This window comes from Pogona vitticeps, chromosome 4, assembly GCF_051106095.1.
Source record: "Pogona vitticeps strain Pit_001003342236 chromosome 4, PviZW2.1, whole genome shotgun sequence".
NCBI lineage: Eukaryota > Metazoa > Chordata > Lepidosauria > Squamata > Agamidae > Pogona > Pogona vitticeps.
The window spans coordinates 101252128-101275588 of NC_135786.1; the positions used below are offsets into that span (position 1 = coordinate 101252128).

General features: G+C 43.6%; 1 protein-coding gene across 5 annotated transcripts in view; it reads left to right on the top strand.

The window, feature by feature from the left end:
- The first annotated feature begins 3070 nt into the window (after positions 1-3070).
- EEIG2 (EEIG family member 2) overlaps positions 3071-23461 on the top strand; it is a 57179-nt gene continuing 36788 nt past the window's right edge. For all 5 annotated transcript variants that reach the window (XM_020784686.3, XM_072998054.2, XM_072998055.2 and 2 more), the window contains exon 1: positions 3071-3490. In XM_020784686.3, coding sequence (XP_020640345.3) covers positions 3342-3490 — 149 coding nt within the window. In that variant the 5' untranslated portion in view covers positions 3071-3341. The remainder of the gene's footprint in view (positions 3491-23461) is intronic.

Genomic DNA, 23461 nt, shown 5'->3' on the forward strand with positions numbered 1-23461 from the left:
AGGAAATCTATAGGTACCCAGATCAGGAGCTGGCCAAGTTTGTGGCAACCCAAAGACTTTTAATGGGCCTGCTGCTGTGAACAAAGATCCAACTGTAGTTCCTTTTGCCTTCCTGCTAGCCCTATCTACTCATCTTCTCTGTCATTTACTGGAGTAAACAAGTTTCTTGTGTTATCTCAGAGAATGCAACAAGATAAGAGAGGGAGGAACTGTCCATAAAGAACTACAGCTGCAGCTCTTCCCCAGCTGTAGCTCTGTTAGAGACAAATGCAGTCTCCAAAGCCTCTCTGGCAGTCTTTACACATACTGCTTAATTACTGGAATTAACAAAATGTTAGTCATTATTTGCTATAATGTATGTGTGGTCTGTGTCCAAAGGCTTGCAAAGACATTTGAAATAAGAAGTACACCCCTGCAGAATCACTGAGAGGCTGAGCAATTACTGTTTTTGGAGAAGGATGTTTCTTTTTATCATATCTTCAGTATGCCTCCTTTTTTCTTTTCCTTCCCCTAGGAGTAAATAGTGATCCTTTCACTATTTACTATTCTAAGTATATTTAAGGAAATAAATATACTTAGAAATGGGTGCACTGGGAAAACCCAATGAGGTGAGTCCTTAGCATGCTCTGTGGCTTTTGCCTCAGCCATTATGCCTCCCGCCTGCCTCCCGTGTTTTGTTCACATACAGTGCCAGGAGCCAGGAGTCAATATTGTCTAGCACACACTGAGTCTCACAGTCCAGGCAGGAGCCAGGTTTTAACTCCTGAAGCTTCCAAACCCACTGTGCCTCTGTCACTGCCTATTCAATAGGCAAAGGGAAGGGGCAGTGGCATTATTTCAGCTCACAGACAAGGAAAAGGATCTACTATGGGCAATTCAGTGTTTTTTTTTTTTTGCAACACCACAATGTGATAGATTATTAGATTGTGATTAGAGTAGGCCCATTTGAATCAATGGAATTTACAGAGCAGTAGATTCACCAAATCCCAGCTGATTCAATGGCCCTACTATAGGATGACTTACTACTGCTAAGCAATAGGATTTCAGCCGTTATGTTTGTCAATCTGGTATAGGGGGTTGAGGACAAGAGAGAGACCTATTTCAAATCAATTAAGTCATGAAACTCTCCTTTGAGTTTTGACCTTTGCCTGCCAGACTAACCTGCTTTGCAGATTGTTGGGATGGATACATGAATGGGGAAGAACCATATACCACGTCTTTGAGAGAGGGAGAGATATTAATGTAAGTAAAAGTAATTGATGCCCAGTATATTACACCAACAGTAGGGCAGTAGGGTTCTTTGACTTCATAACTGGGTAATCTTTTAATAGGTTGAATAATACCAGTGGCAGCTCAATACTGAGGCAATTTTGCTGAGCGTATTTTGCTTAAAATAGTAAGAGAGGTGCTATTTTGAGACATTTCACCTTGATTGAAGGTCCCTAATGCATTAAGCAGTCTATTCTCCTGCCAAGGTTTGGGCCAAGAAGGTCATAAGGAGGGGGTGAATGAAATTTTTCAAAACCTCTGATTTGATAATACAAACACATCTCAGCTTAAAAAAAGTGATATCCTGAGGAGATACATTGTCTCAGATTCAATGAGTGGTTAAACTTTACCCTCAACAGTTGGATTAGCTAAAGCAGTGGTTCTTAACCTTTTTGAAAGAAACGCCCCCTTGAGCCATTGAGGAAGTTATCACCGCCCCCCTCCCCATGGTGATGATATTTTTCTTATTTATGTATTTATTTATTTATTACACTTAAATCCAATGACCCCTGAAAACAAAATTCAATTCCAAGAAAATGAAATGCCCCCCAAAACATTTAATGATTTAGTTGCAATCGAATTTTAAGATGCAAAAAGAAATATAAAAAGGGCATAAAAACAAACCACAATGCAGGAACTAAAAATTTCAAGATGAAAACTCTGAAACTAAATTAAGATTGTAGGAAAATATATATTCATGCACACTGTAAAAAGGCTGCAGCCATCTTAACAGGTTTGGCTTGCTCCAGGGCCCCCCTACCGCCCCCCTACCGCCCCCTTCTGCTCCAGCGCCCCCACACCGCCCCTTTTCGTTCTATCGCCCCCCTGAAAAATGAAATCGCCCCCTGGGGGGCATTATCGCCCACGTTAAGAACCACTGAGCTAAAGTGACTCAAGCAAAGGCAAAATTTTAATCCAGAACAGTAGTTGTGAAAGCGCACCTGGGAATAACGGTTTCTGATAAAGATAGCAAAGTATACCAGGATAGACAATGTAGTGCTATTGCTGGCTGCTGAGACATAAGCCTCATTTAATTCATGAGGATTGCTGCCTATGAATTTACTGAAGGTAAGATTAGGGGCACAACACAAGATGGGCCTTATTACTTGTACCTCTAACGTCTCTTGCAGCTTGTTAAGATTGTCACTTTTCGTCAGCCTTATAGTAAGCCTAGGTCAAATTCCTCCTGTGTAGTTCCCTCCATCTCACAGGGATACCCTCTTTTCAATTTCACTTTTAATTTCAATTTTTCCATTATAGGTTTATTCTAAACAAATGTAGGGCATTTCCCTCGGTCCAGAAGGTGGAGCTTGTGTAACAAATTGGGAGGCGAAGTTTCTTGGGCTCGCCTGACGTAGCCCTGTGAATTCAACGATCGACACCCGCACGAGCCTTATCTGGTGGTCTGGGTCTCTTCCCTCATCCCCCCCCTCACCCCACCCCACCTTATAATCCCCTTCAGTCCTGAGAAACCGGCTTGAAGCCGCGGGGTGGGGGCGGGAGCGGAGGAGCCGCTATAAGGGAGGGGCGGAGGGACCCCTCGTGACTCTGTGACTGACGGCCCGCTCGGGGGGGGGGCAGGCGAGGAAGCGTCCCGACAGTTTCTCTCTCTCTCTCTCTCTCTCTCTGGAGAGCGGGAGGCGGGCTGGTTTGAAAGGCAGGCGGCGGCGGCGGCCGTAGCAGGGGGAAGAGGCGGGCGGGCTCAGCAAGACGAGGAGAAGTGCGGGGAGCCGCTGCGTGGCAGAGGCAGCGCCGCCTGCCTGAGGTGGAGACGTAGAGCGCGCGGGCGGGCGGGTTTTTTTTTTTTAATTCCTCTCTCTCTTCCCCCCCTCCCCCAGCTCTTCTTACTCTCCCTCAGTTTCTCGTCGTCGTCTTCCTCCTCCTCCTCGACTTGCTCACAGGAGAGGCGGCGGAGGCTTTTTCCTCATGGAGGAGCCGGTAACGGGATAGCGGGAGCCGCCGGCGCAGCCCCTTTTCGGCGACTGTTCGTTTTATTCGTTTCCTCCACCTTCTTCTCCAGCCACCGCTTTCCTCCCTCGCCCCTGCCCCCGCCTCCCCCCCCCCCCCGGTCCATGGCCTTCATGATGATGAAGAAAAAGAAGTTCAAATTCCGCGTGGAGCTGGAGCTGGACGACCTCTCCTCCGTCCCCTTCGTCAACGGGATCCTCTTCTGCAAGGTGCGGCTCCTGGACGGGGGCAGCTTCAGCGGAGAGTCCTCCAGGTAGGTCGCTCGGGACTCTCTCTCTCTCTTCTCCCTCCAGCCTCCAGCCCATGGTTTTTTTTTTGGGGGGGGGGGGGACGCTCCCAAACAAATAGGGTCCTTCCCTCGTCGCGGACGTGCAGAAGGGGAGGATTTTGTATTTCGTAAGCACCTGTTAGACTTCCAAGGTGTGAAGGGATGGATGCCTATTCTGTGCTGTCCAAAAAGAGAAGTAACGTTGCAGGCGACCTCAGCTTCTGGCCGTCTTTACCTCGCCTGCTGAAAAACATTTAAGTTCCCGATCCTGTTAGTCGCCTGAGTTAGGGATAGAATAATTTGTATTTATTAGGTAGGTCCATGGCTTGGAACTTGAGCCAGCGCCAAAGGTCTTCAGTGATGACCCCTCAAGCCTATCCTCAGTGCCAGGACTATGTTCTAACGAGAAAGCAACATGTGGGAAACACTGGTGAGATTGGGAGTTCTAACCATGTACATAGTACCTTTCCTCAGAAATCAAAATAATTTCCCTTAGACAAATGGCTTTCAGATTTGGGGCTTCCCTGTGTTGATGACCCCCCCCCAGCAGTTTTTGCGTGTTGTTTGAGTTCTGTGTTTATCTTTAAACGTGTAGGTGTGCTGTGTGCTTGCATTTCTTTAACAGCACTGGAAATAACTAATCTCTCCAACTCCCATCTTTCTTATTGTAGGGCTGTGCAAGTTCTGTTGCTGTGCCAAACAAAACAGAACATGACATCCACTCACTTCCATTGTTTTATATTAAGTTTTAAATTTCTATTGGAGAGAGAGAGAGAGAGGAAGAAACTTGCACTGTGAGTGTGGGTGGGAGGACCTAGAGATTCAAACCCCTAAATTGTCTTCTAAAATTGTCTATGGCTATGTCATAGAACAGATGGACTAGAGTTGAACACAGCGGATAATTCTGGTTGATTTTAAACAATATACTACAGAGAAATTTAAACATAAAAATGAAAATAAATAAAATAATACTATACCCTCTTACCTGGGTGTAACTGCCATTGACCTTATTTCTGAAAACATATGGTTAAAGGAGAACAGTGTTCTTGTATCAGATGGCTGCTCTGCTATTTAGCATGTTTATGAGTTGTGGGAATATATATCATGGCAACATGCTGAATCTAAACTTTTTATTATAATGACAAAGCAAACTGTTTTTTTAAAGTAAAAGTTTAGAGTTGATTGGCTTTCTGGTTTAGAAATATTATATATCTGTTCCCCTTGACATTCTATATTTGGGACATTGATTGACTGATTGATTGCCCATCTACTGGCAAGCCCACTAGTGTGGGTAGTTTACAACAGTTAAAAGCTCCATGACTAGAGATCTTGACCTGAAATAATAAACTGTTTACAACAAAGAACTCCTGCCCCAAGGCAGCAGCTAAACAAAAATACTTAGAGATAATGGTCAACAAAAGTATCACAGGTGGAGGATGTTCTTAAAGGACCTATCTGAAAAGCTAAATTTTAGCCAGCTTCCTAAAGGTCAGGAGGAGGGTACCTGGTGTGCATTCAAAGGCAAGCGTTTCAGCCACCACCAGTAAGGCCCAGTTCCTCGGGGTTGCTTTTCAAGCCTCCTTGAGGTAGCTACCCACAACAGCAAATCTGGGTGGCACAGGTAGAACTTAAAAAGAGTTGCTCCAACAGGTAATGAGATCCTATACTATTAAGGGTGTTACAGTTTAACACAAACATTTTGAATTTTCATTAATAAACAAGTCTGTTTGAAAAGAGAGCTGTTCTTCATCTGCTGCTGTGAAAAGTATTGAAAATGAGACTACTGTACATTTAAATATTGATTTAAATATGATGTTAAAAAACACTGATTTTTATCCACCCTGGATTGAACAGACCTGACTTCAGATTTCAGTTCACCAGTGGATGTGAACTGTGACACTGCTGCCCCATATGTTAAGTGGTTTCATTTGCCCTATCCCACAGAGTTCCTATCAGAATGCATTCTTCATGACATCTCCTAAACAAGGTGTCTGAAAGAAAAGCTATACACCTATGGAACAAAACACCAGGATTCTAAAGAACTCTTGTTTAATTGTAAATGATGTAAAAAGGTAAAGGTTCCCCTTGACATTTTCAATCCAGTCGTGTCCGACTTTAGAGGGCGGTGCTCATCCCGCTTTTCAAGCCATAGAGCCAGCGCCTGTCAGAAGACAGTTTTCCGCTGTCACATGGCCAGTGTGACTAGGGAACACTGTAAATGATGTACCTCCTGCTTTGTTCTCACTTTAGTGTGACTGCTAAACAAACCAAGAACAATTGGTTTACAGTGTTATCTGATCCTAGTGTTTTGTTCCATTCAATGCCAGAATTGCAATCAAGGGTTTGCCTTTCGAGCCAACAGTGTCTTGAGGGCTGTAAGCTAGGACCACTAGTTTGGATAAAATGCTAAATCAGGGATAAGTAACTTCCCATGAGCTGAAGTTGGTTGAGCAAGTTTGCCATTCATCCTTATTCCTACATAAAAGCATTCCAAGTGTAAATATTCTTCTCTTAAATAACATAAATCATATTAAACGGTGCTTTGCAGTCTAGGGAACTATTGTATTGGTGTTAACTACTGAGTAGGCATGCATAGAATTGATTGTGCTTTGTATATTTGGTGGGAAAGTATCCAGACTGGAAAGAATTGCATCTGAACCCTTTTTTAGGCTTTCACTTGATATTAAAGATGTTTATCTTTTGCCTTTTTATCGGCAAATTGACTTGGAAATGCAGGCAGGAAAAGTACTGTTAGAATTAGTTATTCCATAGTGTTCTGCAGTGCTGACATAATAGGTTTTATGTTTGGCCTTGGTTCAAAAGTTGACTATTACTTGTTTCCTGGTATAATAAATCCTGAACAAAATTGCAACACTGTAGTGTGGGCTAATGAATCTGGGATCCAAACTTCTCCAAATAGTTTCAGACTTGTGACCTCTGCAGCCATATATCAAACTATACAGTTGAAGACTGACAAAATCCATTGTTATATCACTCTTACAGTGTAATCAGAAGCAAGACCTACCTAGTTCAGTTGATCTTATGTCAGATATACGTGGCCTTAACTTCTATGTTCTGTAGAATGATAGGTACTGTAGTGAGTGTTGTTGAGAAGAACTAGGTCATAAACATTCCATGTGCTCTTCAGAGGAAAATTCTGACCAAGTAGCTCATTTGGCTGATGACAGTCTTTCCTGTTCTTTAAGAAAATACAAAATCTATATAACAGCTTCTTATATTTAAATGAGAAATATGATTTATTTTTACTAGTATTTGTGATGCTGCACATACTGTATTTTTAAATCTTTAATTGCCTTATGGAAGTTTGGTTTATTTTCTTTTTGTGAAAGGGTGAACATTCATGCTTTTTCCTGAGTCAGAGGCACATTTTACTGGCAAATGCCTGCAGTTCATTTAGTGCAGTAGAGTAAATCCAGCTGTGAAGGACTTGGCTGTATTCCTCCTTCGTATATGCGGCAGAACTGTCAGCTCAATCCCTTTTGTGCAAGTGCAAAAACAAAATGTTTCATGCCAGCATCATGACTGACAGTTTGTAAATAGTTTAATCTCTAGGTGTGTTAGGTCAATGGGGGGGGGGAATCTATATATCCCTCATTTCAAAGAATATTTTAACTATTAACCCCCTCCCCTGGAAGTACATGGTGTGGTTACTGTTTTACTGTTTATCCACAAACACCTTGGGCATTGTACACTAGAATGAAATTGTCTCCTATTCTTTTACAAATTTAAAGTTCCTCCATCTATATTTTAACAGTCTACTGAATCAATATTTCACTGAGAATGAATAATTGCACTTAACATTCTTTTGCTCTTAAACATTTTATTTTGCCATCTCTTGACTAACTTTGATCGGTATCCCTTGACTCCTTTCAGCCTGTCACGCCTGATTCTGTGGCCAAAGTGATTCTGTAGCTGTCGAGCCATCACCTCCTCCTTGGACCCTTGCCCGGCTTGGCTAATCAAAGCAGCCAGGCCGATAACAACAGAATGGGCCACTGCAATAATAAATGGTTCTTTCCTTGAGGGCAGGTTTCCCTCTGCCCTCAAGGAGACACTCATTAGGCCCATAAGAAAGAAACCTAATTTGGCGGCAGACAAAATTGGCAATTATAGGCCTGTCGCCAATATTTCTTTCATGAGCAAAGTAGTTGAGAGGGTGGTTGCTGACCAGCTTCAAGCACATCTGGATGAAACATGCCCTGGATCCTTTTCAGTCGGGCTTCAGGCCATGCCACGGTACAGAGACGGCATTGGTCGCCCTGTACAATGACTTGTTGAGGGAGGCCGACAGCGGTAAAATTTCTTTGTTGGTCCTCCTCGACATCTCAGCGGCCTTCGATACCGTCGACCACGGTATCCTCCTGGGGAGGCTCTCTGAGTTGGGCATCGGTGGCTTGACTCTAGCCTGGCTCCGTTCCTTCTTGGAGGACCGCCCCCAGAGAGTGCAGCTTGGGGAGAGTATTTCGGCCCCATGGAGTCTCAGTTGTGGGGTTCCACAGGGGTCGATCATCTCCCCAATGCTGTTTAACATCTATATGAGCTCGCTGGGTGGGGTCATCAGGGGGTGTGGAGCATCGTGCCATTAACATGCTGATGACACCCAGCTCTATATTTCCTTTTCACCAACTGCAAGTGATGCCGTCCTGTCCCTCCAGCACTGCCTGGGGGCCGTACAGCAGTGGATGCAGGAGAACGGGCTGAGGCTGAACCTGGACAAGGCGGAAGTTCTGAGGGTGGGTGGCCCTGTGGATGGTGGCTTGGGAAACTCCCTCATGTTTGGGGGGGTGGCCCTGGCCATGAAGAGTGGGGTCCGCAGCCTGGGGGTACACCTGGACCTAATGCTCGCCATGGAAACGCAGGTGGCATCGGTAGTCCGTACCGCCTTTTTCCACCTTTGGCGGATTGCCTGGTTGCGATCTTACCTAGACATGGGGGCGCTCACTGCCTTAGTACTTGCGCTCGTAATTTCTAGATTAGACTACTGTAATGCGCTCTACGTGGGGGTTCCTTTGAAGCTGATGCGGAAACTTCAAGTGGTGCAGAATGCGGCGGCCAGACTCCTTACTGGAGTGAGAAAATACTAACATATCTCTCCTACTCTGGCCATGCTGCACTGGCTGCCCATCCGTTTCCGCATTGACTTCAAAATGTTAATGCTTACATATAAAGCCCTAAACGGTTTAGGACCTCAATACTTGGTGGAATGCTTACTCCCAACTAGTTTTACCTGTGTCACCCGCGCGAGCCAGGAGGTGAGGCTGAGGAGCCTGACGCTGAGGGAGGCCCGGAAAGAAAGAACTAGAAACCGGGCTTTCTCGGCGGTGGCTCCTCATCTCTGGAATAACCTACCTCCGGAGATTCGCGCTGCACCCTTGCTGGGTACTTTTAAGAACCAACTAAAAACATGGATGTATAGGCAGGCCTTCCCTTCCAGTTAATTCCTCCCCTCTTTCCTTTTTTTTCTCTTTATTTATTTTTATTTTCCCCATCTTATAGAATCATTTAATTAATTAATTGTTATAAATTTTTTAAGAACTTGTTATCCTTATGTTGTAAGCCGCCTAGAGTGGTCGAAATGACTAGATAGGCGGGGTATAAATATAATAAATAAATAAAAATAAATAAATAAAGTTAGACACCTTTCTGTTTTGTTGTTGTTGTTGTTGTTGTTGTTTTTGTTGTTGTTTTCTGTTTGTCCACAAGTCTATTGAACATAGTGGGATCTTGACAGTAGCTCCAATAACTTCAGTTTCTGATCTTTTCCAGGTTTTTGTTTTGCTTTTGTTCATATAAAGTGATCTGGGAAATCTCTTTCACATGTGGGAAATACGTTGTCGGTTGTTGAAAGTGATAGGAAATACTGTAGTAGAATTTTTGACTGGGTGGCCTGTGTTAAAATTTTGCTTCATAAATAGCTTAAATTTCTAGTTACTGTAAAAAAGTTACAAATTTCAGACCTTGTTCACAGTCTTAAAGTCCAAAAATAAAGTTAAGCATATTAGGAATAGGGAGAAAATAAGGAGTGGTTGAATACAGTGATGTATTTAAGGATGTACTGTACATGCAAGTGAAAACAGAGTAATAGTGTCAGGGAGCGGTGAGGAGTAAAGAGGATAATCTGAGACTGAATAAGATTTGTACCTGTAGTCTAGAACAAAGGATCTGGTCCCAGGAAGTGGCATGTACTCAATAAAGATGGAGGTGTTAGATTTTGGAGACATTGGGAAATCAGTTTAGGTACCTAAGGGGAACACATTTATCTGTAACAAATTAAGGGCTTAATCCAGGGGGGAATATCTGCATACAAAACTCTTTCCATCTGCAGAATTAGAAGGAAAATAATTTGCACTGCAAGCAACATCTGTTCAACATGTCTGGTAAACCCTTCAGAGCTGGTTTTTGGGTGGTTTTTTCATCAGGTACACAGCCTAATATTTAATATCTACGCACCAGAGGTTGGCAATGATCATAGATATTACGAGTTTGGATAAAGCAAATCTAAACAATAATGTTATGTTCCACAAAATCCAGTTTTCACATTGCTCAGCCAATAAATTCTTCTGCTTGCATGGATTTTACCTTGAATGATCATTAGTAACAATCTATATTTTTGGTACAGTTATTACATGACTAAAGTAGTATAGCTTCTTGCATTTTAGGTTGTATGACTTGCTTTTTATTCACTTGAATATTGCTTGGTCACCCTCTCAGTCCAGGAAATTCTTAGCATCCAGTGATTAATCCACATTTCAGATGCCTCTTTTTTAAAAGTAGCCTGTGATAAAGTCCATGTCATACAACAGAATTGAGAGACTCGGAAGGTTAGCGAAGTAGGAATAGAAAAGATAATTTAAGTATAAGGATGTGCCACTGGAGACTAAGAGCAAGATCATCCACACACTTGTATTTCCAATCACCATGTGTGCGTGTGAAACCTGGACAGTAAAGAAAGCTGGCTGGAAAAAAAATGGTTTATTTTGAAATGTTGTGCTGGAGGACTACTTTGCTGCTATCCTAAACTGCCAGAAAGAGGAACAAGTGAGTCCTGGATAAAATCAAGCCTAAACTAGCTCTGGAGGGAACAGTGTTGAAACTGCAGCTCTCCTTCCTATGGGCACATCATGAGAAGGAAGGATTTTCTGGAAAAGACAGTAGTTTTCAGGGAGGTTGAAGGTGTCTGGAAAAGAGGAAAATAAATACGTAATTGTTATCCGGTTCTCTAATGGAGGAAAGCTCTAAAAAAAATAGAGAACTGAGACACGGAGGCTTTCTATTGAAGTTTATTTATTTGCATGATAGAGACGCTACTGCAGATAGCGGGAAGAAAGCCATTTCACCTAATTGAGGTGATTAGGGTTTCTTCAAAGAAACAAAGGAATTGGTACAATCTCTTATAGCCTGTCCCTTCAGGGCGATTGGGGTGGGCTCACAATCTCCTTAAAAGGTCATTAAGTTAGTTAGCAAAATTCATTGGATTAGTGAAAACACATTTTAAACATGCGCAGAACAATTCACTTTCCCTAAATCGTCCTTTTGTCTTTTGTTAGCCTCTGCATTCCATTCTACTGTTAGTATGTTGCCTTTTTTTTCAGAAAGCGTAAGTCCTTGAGCTACGAAGAAAGAAAGCAAGGGAGGGGGGGTCGAGCCTGCTTTGTCGAGCCTGCTTTTACGAGGCTGGCTAATCTCTTCTTGAATACACGAACCAAACAGCCTGTTTTCAAGTAAGAACAATCTTTTATGAGGCTTCTGCCTAATTGAATAAGTCAAACATTTACTCCTATCAATTCCCCCCTTTTTCTTTTTATACTTCCTTTGACTTATTCACAATTATAGTTTTCTTCCTGGGCTGGGATAATTTTGTCTGCGTCTGTGGTAATGCAGCTTGTAACAAAGCTACACAGAGGAAGAACAAGGTTTGCTTCCAGTTATTGAAAATTCCCCTTAACTAGCCTGAGGTATTCTTTTACTTGGACAATTTTCATAGGAGCCTCAGGTACAATCGGACTTTACAGGCACCTTCCTGAGGCTTGCAGTGCGTGGTAGATCAGGTGGCTCACTTCACACAGTTTCATTGTACCATGTAGTGCTGAACCCAGCCTATTCCACCACATTTAATTCTAGTCCAGCCTCCATTACTAATTGCTGTACACACATAGTCCTCTTTTTGCTCAACTCGCGTTATCAGTTTACTGTTAACACGGAATTCAATCCAAATTCTCTCGGGGTTTTCTCTAGGGTCATAACAAGTTTGAGTTCCCAGGGAGTCCTGACAAATTTTGTCAAATGTACAGGAGGCAATATTACCAACACAATTGAAGATGGACTTATAGGTTAAGGTCTGTTGTTCCCTGCTTCCCTGTCTTGTCGTTATTACACAGGGGCAGGTGGATCCTGTAGCTTGTAGCACAAGGCTCAAAAAGAGCCCTAACACTATCATTATTTTGCCATCAACCCTTGGTCTGCCAATAAGCATTTGCCTGATATTTCTCCAAGACATTAGAGGGGTGGGCTTTACCTTCGCCTGTAGTGGGAGTTCCATTCCTCGTCCTCTGAATCTAGACTGGGCACTGACCAGGGGCTTGCGTTCTTGCACTTCCAACACGTTTCGTGGTGCACCGAAGATGCGTAACGGAGCCATCCCTTGGGAATTGGTCTCTGCCTGCGCCGAGCTATCAGATCGAATTCTCCACGGATAGCTTGCAGTTGGCGTTTTTACAGCCCACAAGCTTTCAGTCCACAACCCTTCAGGATATCCCACCTTAAGCACATACCACCTCGAAGCCGGGTTTTCGTCAAATTTAGTTATTCTGGCACTCCAATGGTGAGGGCAAAATGGCAATGCAATAAACAGTAAGGCTCAAAAGGATCCAATCCTATCAGGGGGTCTTTTAAGTTCCGGATATCACCTGATACTCCGAGTAAACTGCCGGGAGGTGAAAGTATGAGAGTAGAAAGACCACTTTCTTCGGGGAATGACCTAGTCAGAGTCTGACTCTGATCCAGGGCTGATGTTGCTATCTCTGATTTTAATGAGGGGGCACTGCTTGCAATCTCGGTTATGCCAGAACTCTAGACTTGAAGCCAACTCAGTGCTAGTATACAAGGTTCCACGGCCCTTACCTCGTACCTCTTTGCGTACCACCAATTGGTTACCACAGGCCAACCCTTTGTATTCAGTGTCCCAATAGGAAGTGGTTTGTATTTGTACCTTCCACACTTCCACCTCCCCCTTTGGTGTTCGACTAATTGAACAAGAAAACCAGGGACAAATTCTACCTGTTATATAGGGAGTTATAGACATTACTCTAACAGCAATTACCCAAATAGTGGTAACCTGGGCAGGACAATGAAATCCGACAATCCTCATTCAAGCTCTTCTTCAGAGTAACTATCAGTGTCAGTACTTTCACAAGGTTCTTGATCTTTCGTAATGGGGCAAACTTTGCAGTACTAATTGTGCCACCACCAAGAATCCCACAAATCTGTAAAAACTCCGTTAAAAATTTTCCTTTCCTCCTCCCAATCAATGGTCCCCTCGTCCTTCAACACTACTTGATCACAATTGAATATCCTTTAAAGAAATAGAGTCCCCACCTGCTTCTGTCTGCTTTTAAATTCACCTTCCAAGTTTGGACCAGATTATTAACTTTTCTTACCTCTATATACACACTAAAGAAAGGACAATATTTATGCGCTAACCGACTAATTGACATTACATATGTCGTTTAAAAAAATAGTCTTTAGTCCGTCCTTGGACACAGGCACGACTTTCCACCGTCCCTCAGGGTCGACTGCGCGCTTGGCTCTGGTATAGTGAGTCCAACCAGCTTCCTCAGTTCAGATGGCAGTCTCTGTTGTCAACAGTATCTGGAACGGACCAAGCCATCTTGGGGTGAGCGGTTCACTCTTCCATGCCTTGATATAAGCCCAATCTTCGGGGTGGAAGGAATGCACTGCTACCTCCAATGGCGTTCGTTGCACTGAGATGCCTCGCTCCCTGTCATCGGAAAGAATAGAGAACAGAGCCAGCAAATACTTTCTTATAAAGGCATCCTTGTACAAATCTATTAAGGCTCACTCTCTGTGTATTAACATCCCAAATTTCCATTCTGTACAGGCTTCAAAGGGCGAGAGTCCTGTAATGCTATGCGGCTTATAAAGCTAGGGGCAAAACCTTCGGCCAGGGCAACTGCGCTTGTTGCATCAACTTATTAATTTGCTTCTTTAAAGTCTGGTTCATCCTTTCAGTTTTTTACCCCTGTCGCTATCCATTGATTGGATTAACCCATATCTACAAATAATTTGTTCCAATAAGATTTTACAAACTGTCCCTGTCGTTGCCCGAGCCGTAGGGTAAGCCTCTACCCAGCCAGTGAGCTGATCAGTTATTACCAAACACTGATTCCAAAGTCCTGACTTTGGCATATCAATAAAATCACATTGCAAATGTTCATTTACCTTTTTGGCAAGGAATACAGTGAGCCAAAATGGTGTTGGCATGTGACCACACTTTCTTCCCTATATATTTTTGCAGAAAGGCTGAGACCAGAGCCTTAACTTCCCCTTGTCTTTCCTCGTACAATGCCTTGAGGACTTCCCTGACCACCCCCTCGGGTAGCCATTGTCTTCCATCTTTTAATTTCAATAGGCCATTCACCATTGTAGCTCCCTGCGCCTCTGCCAATTCAAGCTCCTTTTGTGAATACACCAAAGGGGCAGTAATCTCTTTACTGGTAGGAATAAGGGCTGCTAAGAGGGCGGGATTCAATTCTTTCTCCGCCGCTTTTCGTCAGCCAGCCTGTTTCCTACTACCTCCAGGGAGTTTCCTTTCTGGTGCCCTGGAATGTGGATAATAGCTACCTCGGACGGGAGGCTCAACGCTTCCAGGATATCCAGTACCTACTGATGGTGGGCCAGATTCTTTCCCTGGGATGTAAGTAATCCTTTTTTACTCCAAATTTTTCCAAAAACGTGTACTACTCCACATGCATACTTAGAGTCCGTTCAGATATTTACAGATTTTCCTGTGCTTATTTCTAAAGTTCTTTTAGGGCATGTAATTCTGCAGTCTGGGCTGACATAGACGGGGGAAGGGGTCCAGATTTAACTTCAAGCCCCCCCCTCTACCACCGCATATCCCGTTATTCTTTTCCCATTCACTACTCTAGAGGAACCGTCAGTGTACAAGTTCCATTCCCCCTCTCTTGACTCTTCCTATAGGTCTTCCCTAAACTTTGTCTGTAGATCAGTCAAGGCAATGCAATCATGTTCATTACATATTTCTTTCCTGACAGTTTCTGATAAACCCTCTGCTGGGCCACAATGGTTGATGATGGTCAGTATTAGATCGGGTTTTTCAAGGAGAATAGCCTCGATCTGTAGCAGCCTACTGTCCGTCATCCATCGCCTAGCTGTATGGGTGAGGATAGTCCTATGCTGGTGCGAAGAATGCAGGACAATCGCTTCAAAGGGTGGTATCGTCCTGCCTTCTTCTGTGCTAGTACTCCCTTGACCACCCCGTTACTCACGGTTACAAATAGGTGGCTAGGTTTCTTTGGATCTGACAAAGCAACATGTCCTCCTTCCCAGTACATCATGTTCCTATGTTGCATTTACTCCTGGAACAATCTGTTCCCATTCCTCCTTTGTTCTCAAATCCTTCACCTTAAAACTGAAATATATATATTTTTCCTAACAATTTCTGGGCTTGGGCTCGATGTAGTTGTTTGCTATAGGGATTAAACCATAGCCCATAGTTTGCAAGGCATCCATGCCAATGGTTAGATCCTCTGTGGCTTCTGGATAATTCACTCTCAATAAAAATACCACACATGTTCACAACAGTCAGCAGAAGATTCCCTCAACTGATATTAGTTTGATCCAGGTAACCTCTTAAACTGTTAAGACTGGTAGTGACCCCTAAATGCAGAAGTGACTTCTAAGGAATTCCCACAGAAAGTGCCTATGTAACAATCCTGGTAAAACAAGCAAACCATTCCTGGTGCGAAATCAACCCCCCTTGTCTCTCCAGCTCCCACTTTCTCCTGTCTTCAAACTCTCTTCCTTTGCATTTTCTCTATACATGCATCACCGCCAACATAGTTCTCCTCCTGTTCTTCTAACTTGCGCTTTGCCCTTCACACCTCCGAAGCCTTCTTTTCAATAAAGGCTCTTAAACACGTACTTCTACCAACAATCCACATACTGCATCTGTCATTGTCCTGCATGTTTTTCTGTGGGATTCCATAGTCAACAATTCCCCTAGTGTCTTTTGTGTGTGTGTGTGTGATTTTCCCCATTTTCTAAGACCCATTCTCTTAAGGCTGCAACAATGTCAAATCTGTGAATATTGCTTTCCATAGTCCAACTACAAATTTTACAGATCCAGAAGTGTAGCTTTCCAATAGGCTTTTACAGCCCTTTTAGATGGAAAAGAATTACCCTGTTAATCACTAAAGTCAGAACAAAGATTCATTTTCGATTTGCCTCTCAATTCAAGGCATTTCCTTTGCTGACATGTCTCAGTGTCCCTGCACATGGGTATCAGCTTCAGTTACTATGTAAGAGTCTCTGCATGTGTTTATACAGTCCTAACGCTGGCCGGGATCTCCCTCCCTCAACACCAGGCGATTTTTTTTCCTTTTCTTTGTGCCTACTCTTAACCCTTTATACCCCAGTAAGTTTAACAAGCCAAAAGAGCTTTTTCTCACTCCCCGTTCTACTTAACACTTAATGGTTTCCAAATGGGAACCTCCAAAGAGACTCCATTCACTCCTATTTCTCTTAGGACTCCTCCTGAGGATTCCATTTCATGTACACTTTTGGACAACATTCTCTGTGTCTACTGAGAAAGTTACGTTCCTTCTTCTCTTTTGATCCTTTTTTTCCTTTCAGCTAACTGTAGTGCTCAGCTTAGAGCAAACAGTTCTGCTGTCCGAGCTGGCATGCACTATTAATTTTATTAAGGACTCCTTTCCTGAATCTCCTTTCTCCTCTAGCTGCATCGCTTGTTGGTTCAGCTTGTGCTTGCCTTCTTTACAATATTTCCAATTACTCCCTCCTTTCCTTACTCTCTCTCTCTTTGCCTAGCTTCACCTAAGTATTTCCTGAGCCACCTTAAAAGTGAACACAGTCAGGGCCCCTTGCCCCCCTTCTTCATTCCCTTCTCTTCTGGGCGGGTAGGGCAGAGGAGAACTCCTCTAGTTTCCCTTCTTGCTACCACCTTTTGAGCTTCCGCTAACAACTGTCCTATGGGTTTGGTTATCATGTCATCCATTTTCTGTAATTTGGACTTTATGTCCGAGTAACATCCTGACACAAATTCCAACCTCAGAATATTTTCATTTCCTGGATCTTCTGGGTCCAGCCCAGAGTATCTGCGCATATTGCGTTTTAGCCTTTCCAGATATTCAACTGAACTTTCATCTTTTCCTTGGGTTTTGACCAAAAGCCAATTTCATACTAACAGTCTTAGGGACTGTTGCCTTTAGCCCTTTCAACAAAAATTCTTTCATTTCTGCACTTCGCCCTCTGATAGTTTCATCCTGGAAATCCCAATCTCCAGGGGTTACTTCTGGAAGTGCTTCCCTGGCCGCCTGTTCGGTTCGAGCGGCATTTTGCCCTTGCCAGAGTCTCCTAGCATGACCCAATGCCTGGTTGGTATATGTGACTCCGGCCAGCTGCTTACAAATGTGCAGCAATTCTGTGGGCTTGTAAATCATAGTCCCTAAAGCATCTCTGAGACTTCTCTGAGTGGATACTGGGCACTAGCTCCCTGCTCTTCTATCTGCCGTGCCTTTGAGCGGGTCACTGGTCCTGCGGACAGCGTCCCGTCTTTATTTTCGCCACCATCCTCCTCCAAATTTGATTAGGTACCATATCCAAAAATCTACATAAGGGATACGGGGCGGATGGGCCAAATTTTGGCCCTTTAGGACGAATATCAAATTGTGTCTAAACTTCAGTGCACATGCGGACCATTCCTTCTCTGTCTGAAACTCCTGTACCTTTACAGACTCCCAATGCAGCAACAGTTTGCCCAGCGCACTGTTGCTTGGAATTCCTAACTCCCTTTCGCCTAGCGGATTTGGAGTCGGGGCGTCCCCCTCGGAATTCCGGTCCCGCTCCCCGGGACCTCCTGGACCCCAGGTCCTTCTGAGACGTCTGTCTGGTTTCCCATCCCACGGGAGACAAGAGACAATTAGGGAAAGGGTTTTGCGTCAAGAGTAAGGGGTCTCTTGAACGCAGACACAAATAGGGTTATGACAATCACTCTCTCGACCTGACCCAGGGTACCGGATCGCACATCGGTTACTGTAGGGAACTGCAGCTCCACACACTCTTCATTCACACAACAACGACCAACCCTTTCAGAGTTTCCCACTTCAACTTACCAAGGTCCGTTGGTCTGCTGGCTCGTTGATCCGTTGGCCGGCCAGCTTGAAAAACCTCTCGCGTTCGTGCCTCTTTCCGAGTTCGTGATGCCAAGCAGCCAAAGCGTCGGCAAGGAAGCGGCTGCCAAAAAAAGAGGCAGAGGCGCCTTCCGATTCACTTTACCGCCGCCTGTTCTGCCTGACCTCAACTGGATCAAAGCCCAGCCCCAATCGGGGCGTTTAGAGATCCCGGACGAGCCCCCAAAATTGTTATCCGGTTCTCTAATGGAGGAAAGCTCTAAAAAAAATAGAGAACTGAGACACGGAGGCTTTCTATTGAAGTTTATTTATTTGCATGATAGAGACGCTACTGCAGATAGCGGGAAGAAAGCCATTTCACCTAATTGAGGTGATTAGGGTTTCTTCAAAGAAACAAAGGAATTGGTACAATCTCTTATAGCCTGTCCCTTCAGGGCGATTGGGGTGGGCTCACAATCTCCTTAAAAGGTCATTAAGTTAGTTAGCAAAATTCATTGGATTAGTGAAAACACATTTTAAACATGCGCAGAACAATTCACTTTCCCTAAATCGTCCTTTTGTCTTTTGTTAGCCTCTGCATTCCATTCTACTGTTAGTATGTTGCCTTTTTTTTCAGAAAGCGTAAGTCCTTGAGCTACGAAGAAAGAAAGCAAGGGAGGGGGGGTCGAGCCTGCTTTGTCGAGCCTGCTTTTACGAGGCTGGCTAATCTCTTCTTGAATACACGAACCAAACAGCCTGTTTTCAAGTAAGAACAATCTTTTATGAGGCTTCTGCCTAATTGAATAAGTCAAACATTTACTCCTATCATAATGGATTGACTTCCTAAAGGAAACAACAGGCATGAGTTTGCAAGAGGTGAACAGGACTGTTGAGGACAGGGCATTTTGAATATTGCTTATTCATAGGGTCACCACAAGTTACAAGCAACTAACTCTCTCTCTCTCTCTCTAATTAACGGCCTTTTATAGTTCTGTGTCAATGTCAGTTCTAGGAAGCTTGGTCACAGTGCTCTGAGTGGTTATTTGTAATCATTGTGTCTGGTTTGCACAAGTACAGGTTTGCTGCATCATTCAAAGTCTGTTTGAATCACAGTACTGTTAACTATCCTGTTTTCTTGAAAATAAGACCTAACCTGAAAGTAAGCCCTACTATGATTTTTCAGGATGCTTGTAATATAAGCCTTACCACCAAAATAAGCCCCAGTTAAGTGAAACTCCGCCCTCCACCATTGTGCAGCAACCAGAAAAAGATGACATGACTGTATTTGAATAAATGTAGATTGTTGTACATGAAAAAAAAATACTCTGAAAATAAGTCCTAGTGCATTTTGGAGCAAAAATTAATATAAGACCCTGTCTTATATTTGGGGAAACACAGTAATATTTGAGACACTGTGGCAGTCTTGAAAATGTGAACTGATATAACCACCCCAGAGGCTGGATCAGCTTCTGCATTGTAATATACAGTGGACCCTCTACTTACAGAATTAATCCGTATTGGAACGGTGGCTGCAGGTCGAAAAGTCTGTAGGTCGAGGCTCCATTGACCTACAATGCATTTAAAACTGATTAATCCGTAACCGGCCGTTTTTGTTCCATTTTGTTTTTTTGGTGTGTTTTTTCGGTCTGTAGGTTGATTCTCTGGCTGCAAGTAGAACCTAAATTTTGCGGCCAGAGAAGTCTGTAACTCAAAAAGTCTGTAAGTGGAGCCGTCTGTAAGTTGAGGGTAATATACTTTTGAAGAAAGAAAGATATGAAAAGTAATTTTCTGGTCTTAGAGGGCTAAAATAATCCTTGACATCTTTAGCTCAGGATAAGCCCAGTGAAAATTTCAGGCCATGGAGACACCTTAAATTTATCTAACATGAGGAGGCAAGTTGTGGTCTGCAAACGTAGGGGGTTCATCAATAGTGCATGTGTATTGCAGCCCTTGGGATTTTCTCATGATCAGGGACTATGACATTATCCTCCGCCTATCCTCAGAATTTATTATTTTCTCTGAGCTTAGTTTCATTCCTCATAATATCTGAAAGAGAAATGGACTTTCCTAGAATAATCTTTCCTAGAATAATATATTATTACAGGCTATCCCAGATGTGATGCTGAGTATCTTAACGACTTCTTCTGAGTATTTGAGGTCGCTCTTAATAACCCTAAGAGCCGTTAACTTAAAAAAAGACATGTTCCTTGTTTGTTGATATGAACTTGTCTGCTTTTTCGAGCCACTTTGGTGTTGGAGGGACAGGCAATGAGGACTATCATGATAAGTATGTTCCAAATTTACCATTGTCTTGTACTGAATGTTTTCTTTGAATATTTTGCTTCTTCATGGAAGTAAATCTTATGATGTTGTCCTTGGATGGAAAAAATAATTTTGAGTCTTCTCAGTTTGAATGTGCATGCTTTTGTGCAGTCATTACTACAAATTATTAACTGTAAAGTGACTTCTGCTTACTTTCCAAACTTAAATCATAGTGAAACTAGATGAGATGGACATAATTTTTAAAAGCAACCAAAAGTTTAGTTATTAAAGACTGTCTCCCAGAGAGAGTGCTTCACTAATCTTAATGGAAGCGTCCCTGATATCTAGATGGCAGTCCTCTTACCTTACTTTGTACCATTTTTTCATTAGTTCCCAGAACTTTTCTCCCTCACTCACAGTACAAATGTTTGTTTTATATTGCTTTGCACTAGGGTGGTAGAGTTTATTGTGATGGTGCTTCCCCTATGTGGTGGGAGCTTCCCATTCCAAAGCTTGTTGTTGTTTAGTCGTTAAGTCCTGTCCAACTCTTCATGACCCCATGGACCAGAGCATGCCAGGCCCTCCACTGCCTCCCGGAATTTGGTCAAATTCCAAAGCTTACCTTCTTTTAAAAAACTATTTTAGCAGTATGATGCCTGTTTTAAAAGAGAAGGGAGTACTGTAGTGCTTTCCAGTCTGGTTCCATATGTGCCCCCCCCTTTTTGTGCAACCTGTCCCTAAGAAGGAGATCCTTAACAACTTTCATGTAAAAAAATAATTGTGTGGGAAATAGAAGTGTGTGATTATTTCATTTTTCAAGTGTTTTAGTGCTAAACAGTTTGCTAAAAGTTTGTCTAAAGCTGTACTGGAAAAATAGACAAGAAATGTCAGAATATAATCTGTTGTTGCATATACTGTAGATATCTAAAGGGTGTACCCAAAAAAGGAATCTGTGGAGAAGTTGGGAGAGAAACTGGACAGGAACATGAGAAACAGAGGGTTGAGATGCAGAGAATATAGAAATAGCTCCTTTGCAATTTTATCATGAAAAGTCTACACCATAATATAGACTGGAATCACATTATTTCCTAATGTGTCTTGATTAGTCAGCCATTTAGAAACTGCATTCATAGTGTGGCAGTAAAAGGCCAATAGGAAGTTGAGTCATGATGGAATGTTTTCATCAAGAAGTTTTCAGTATACAGTAGTTCAAGTAAACTATCATTTCAGTTCCCTTCCATGGTAACCAGTCAATACAAATATCAAACAATTTCAGGTGGGGGGCTTATGGTTAAAAAATTCTAGATGTAAAACTTCTGTTTTTCATTGTCAAATTCTCAAAGCAGATAAAAGTAGTTTGTACTTTGGGGGGAGGGTACTTTAGCAATAAGACTGCATAAGGGCTGGGATTTAATCAGCAGAATTGTAATGGGATCTTTTAAGTGCCTTGGTGAAATACATATTCTAGCCATCAATTCTTGCCTTTAATTCTTGGTGCGTTTATCTGTTTTTAGTGTGGTTAATTTGTATAAATCTATATGTGATTGTCATGAGAATCTAGTGTTCTATTTTGCAATTTCAGGCTAATGTGCCGTGGATTTATCCTGTCAAAAGTACTTGTAGGAATGGCTCCCTTGTGTAAGGGCTTGATCTTACTGACAAAAAGACCCGCTGTTGTAACAGATTCTGTTTTTTTAAAAAAATAATTAAATTTTAACATACACATGAGGTACATATACAAGCTGAGTACTGTACTGGGGAAGTGAGTTTTTCTGCCCCTCTGTCAGAGATCTGTTTATTTTGCAGCAGATGTGGAATCAATTAATTAGAATCAGTTACACGTATGAATGCCCCATCTGCTTTTTGAAAATGCCTGCTATCTGATACAGCGTTATACCAGATAGAAGGAATTTTAAAAAAATAAAAGCACCATATTTGCCGAAAAAGCTGGTGCCCGCTTGATTGATTGCCTCTCCTGACCGATTGATCACCCTTTCACCCACCAGCTCATCCCCTCACTTATTTACCAACCAATCGCCCCCACGTTCGCTGACTTACCCACTCTTCACTTTGTACCCTTTGCCCGCCCACTCCTCAATCACCTGTCCTCACGCCATCCCACCCTCACCCCTTTCCCACTCATCATCCTCTCCCACCTTTTCTGTTCTCCCCGCTATCCCAGTTAAGCAGAGCCACCTGATCAGAGACAGCAACATCAGTGTTAATGGCAGTGGCAGCAGGGAGCGTGAGGTGGTGCAGTAGCAGCAGCAGCTGCAGGGAGCCCATGGCGGTGGCAGCAAGGACACACACACTAACACAAAAGTCCATATGATTTCATCCTGAAACCAAACAAGACCAAACAAAAGCCTCTGCTGGTTTATTCCGGCAATGGGAACAGGCTTTCGTCTTCAAGAGTCGTCTATCCTTTGTATGTTTTTCTTGCAGGAAAATTACTAATTTTAGAACAAATACTTTTACTTTAGGTCAGGGGTCTCAAACTCAATTTACCTGGGGGCCGCTGGAGGCAGAGGGAGCACTGGCAACCACCTAGTTGGGGGGGAACGGCACGACATATTTTTTTTTAAAAAACCCTCACAGAATCGCCTTGCCAAAGGAGAAAAGCCCCCATCAGTACCCGTGAAATTAAACAGAACAGGGTGTGCCACACACACACAAACACACAGGTCCGGCAACCTTCCTCTGAGGGCCCCCCTCAAAAAAAGGTGCACTCAGCAGCAGCAGCTACCCCCACCACAACAGGGGAGCAAACATTGTGAGGCGAGCCCACGCAGCCTCCAGAGCCGAGGCAGCTGAAGCAGGACAAAGAGGAGGAGGAGGAAGAAGCACTATCAGGCGCTGAGGCAGCCGCTGGCTGGGCTGCTGCTGGGGGTGCCAAGAGAGCCAGAGAGCCGGTTCCCTGGAAGAGGCGGCGGCAGCTGCCATTGGCGGCTTGGAGGCGCTCTTCAAGGATGGGCCGGGAGCGAGCTCGGCTCTCAGGCATCACTCGGTGGCGGCTTGGGCGCTTGGGAAAAAGGGCCAGCAAGCGCGCCTCACTCGCTGGCTCTCTCCCAAGACAGCGCCTCTTGCACCCTCCATCCGGAACTGCAGCCTGCCAGCCGGCAGACGGGCGGGCTGGCTGGCAGGCAGGCTACAGTTCCGGATGGAGAGTGCAAGAGGCGCTGTCTTGGGAGACATCGAGCGAGGCGAGGCTTTTTTTGACTCTTGATAGCAGAGGGCACATGGGTGCTTCAGGGGGCAGGCAAGGCAAGGGCCACAAACTATC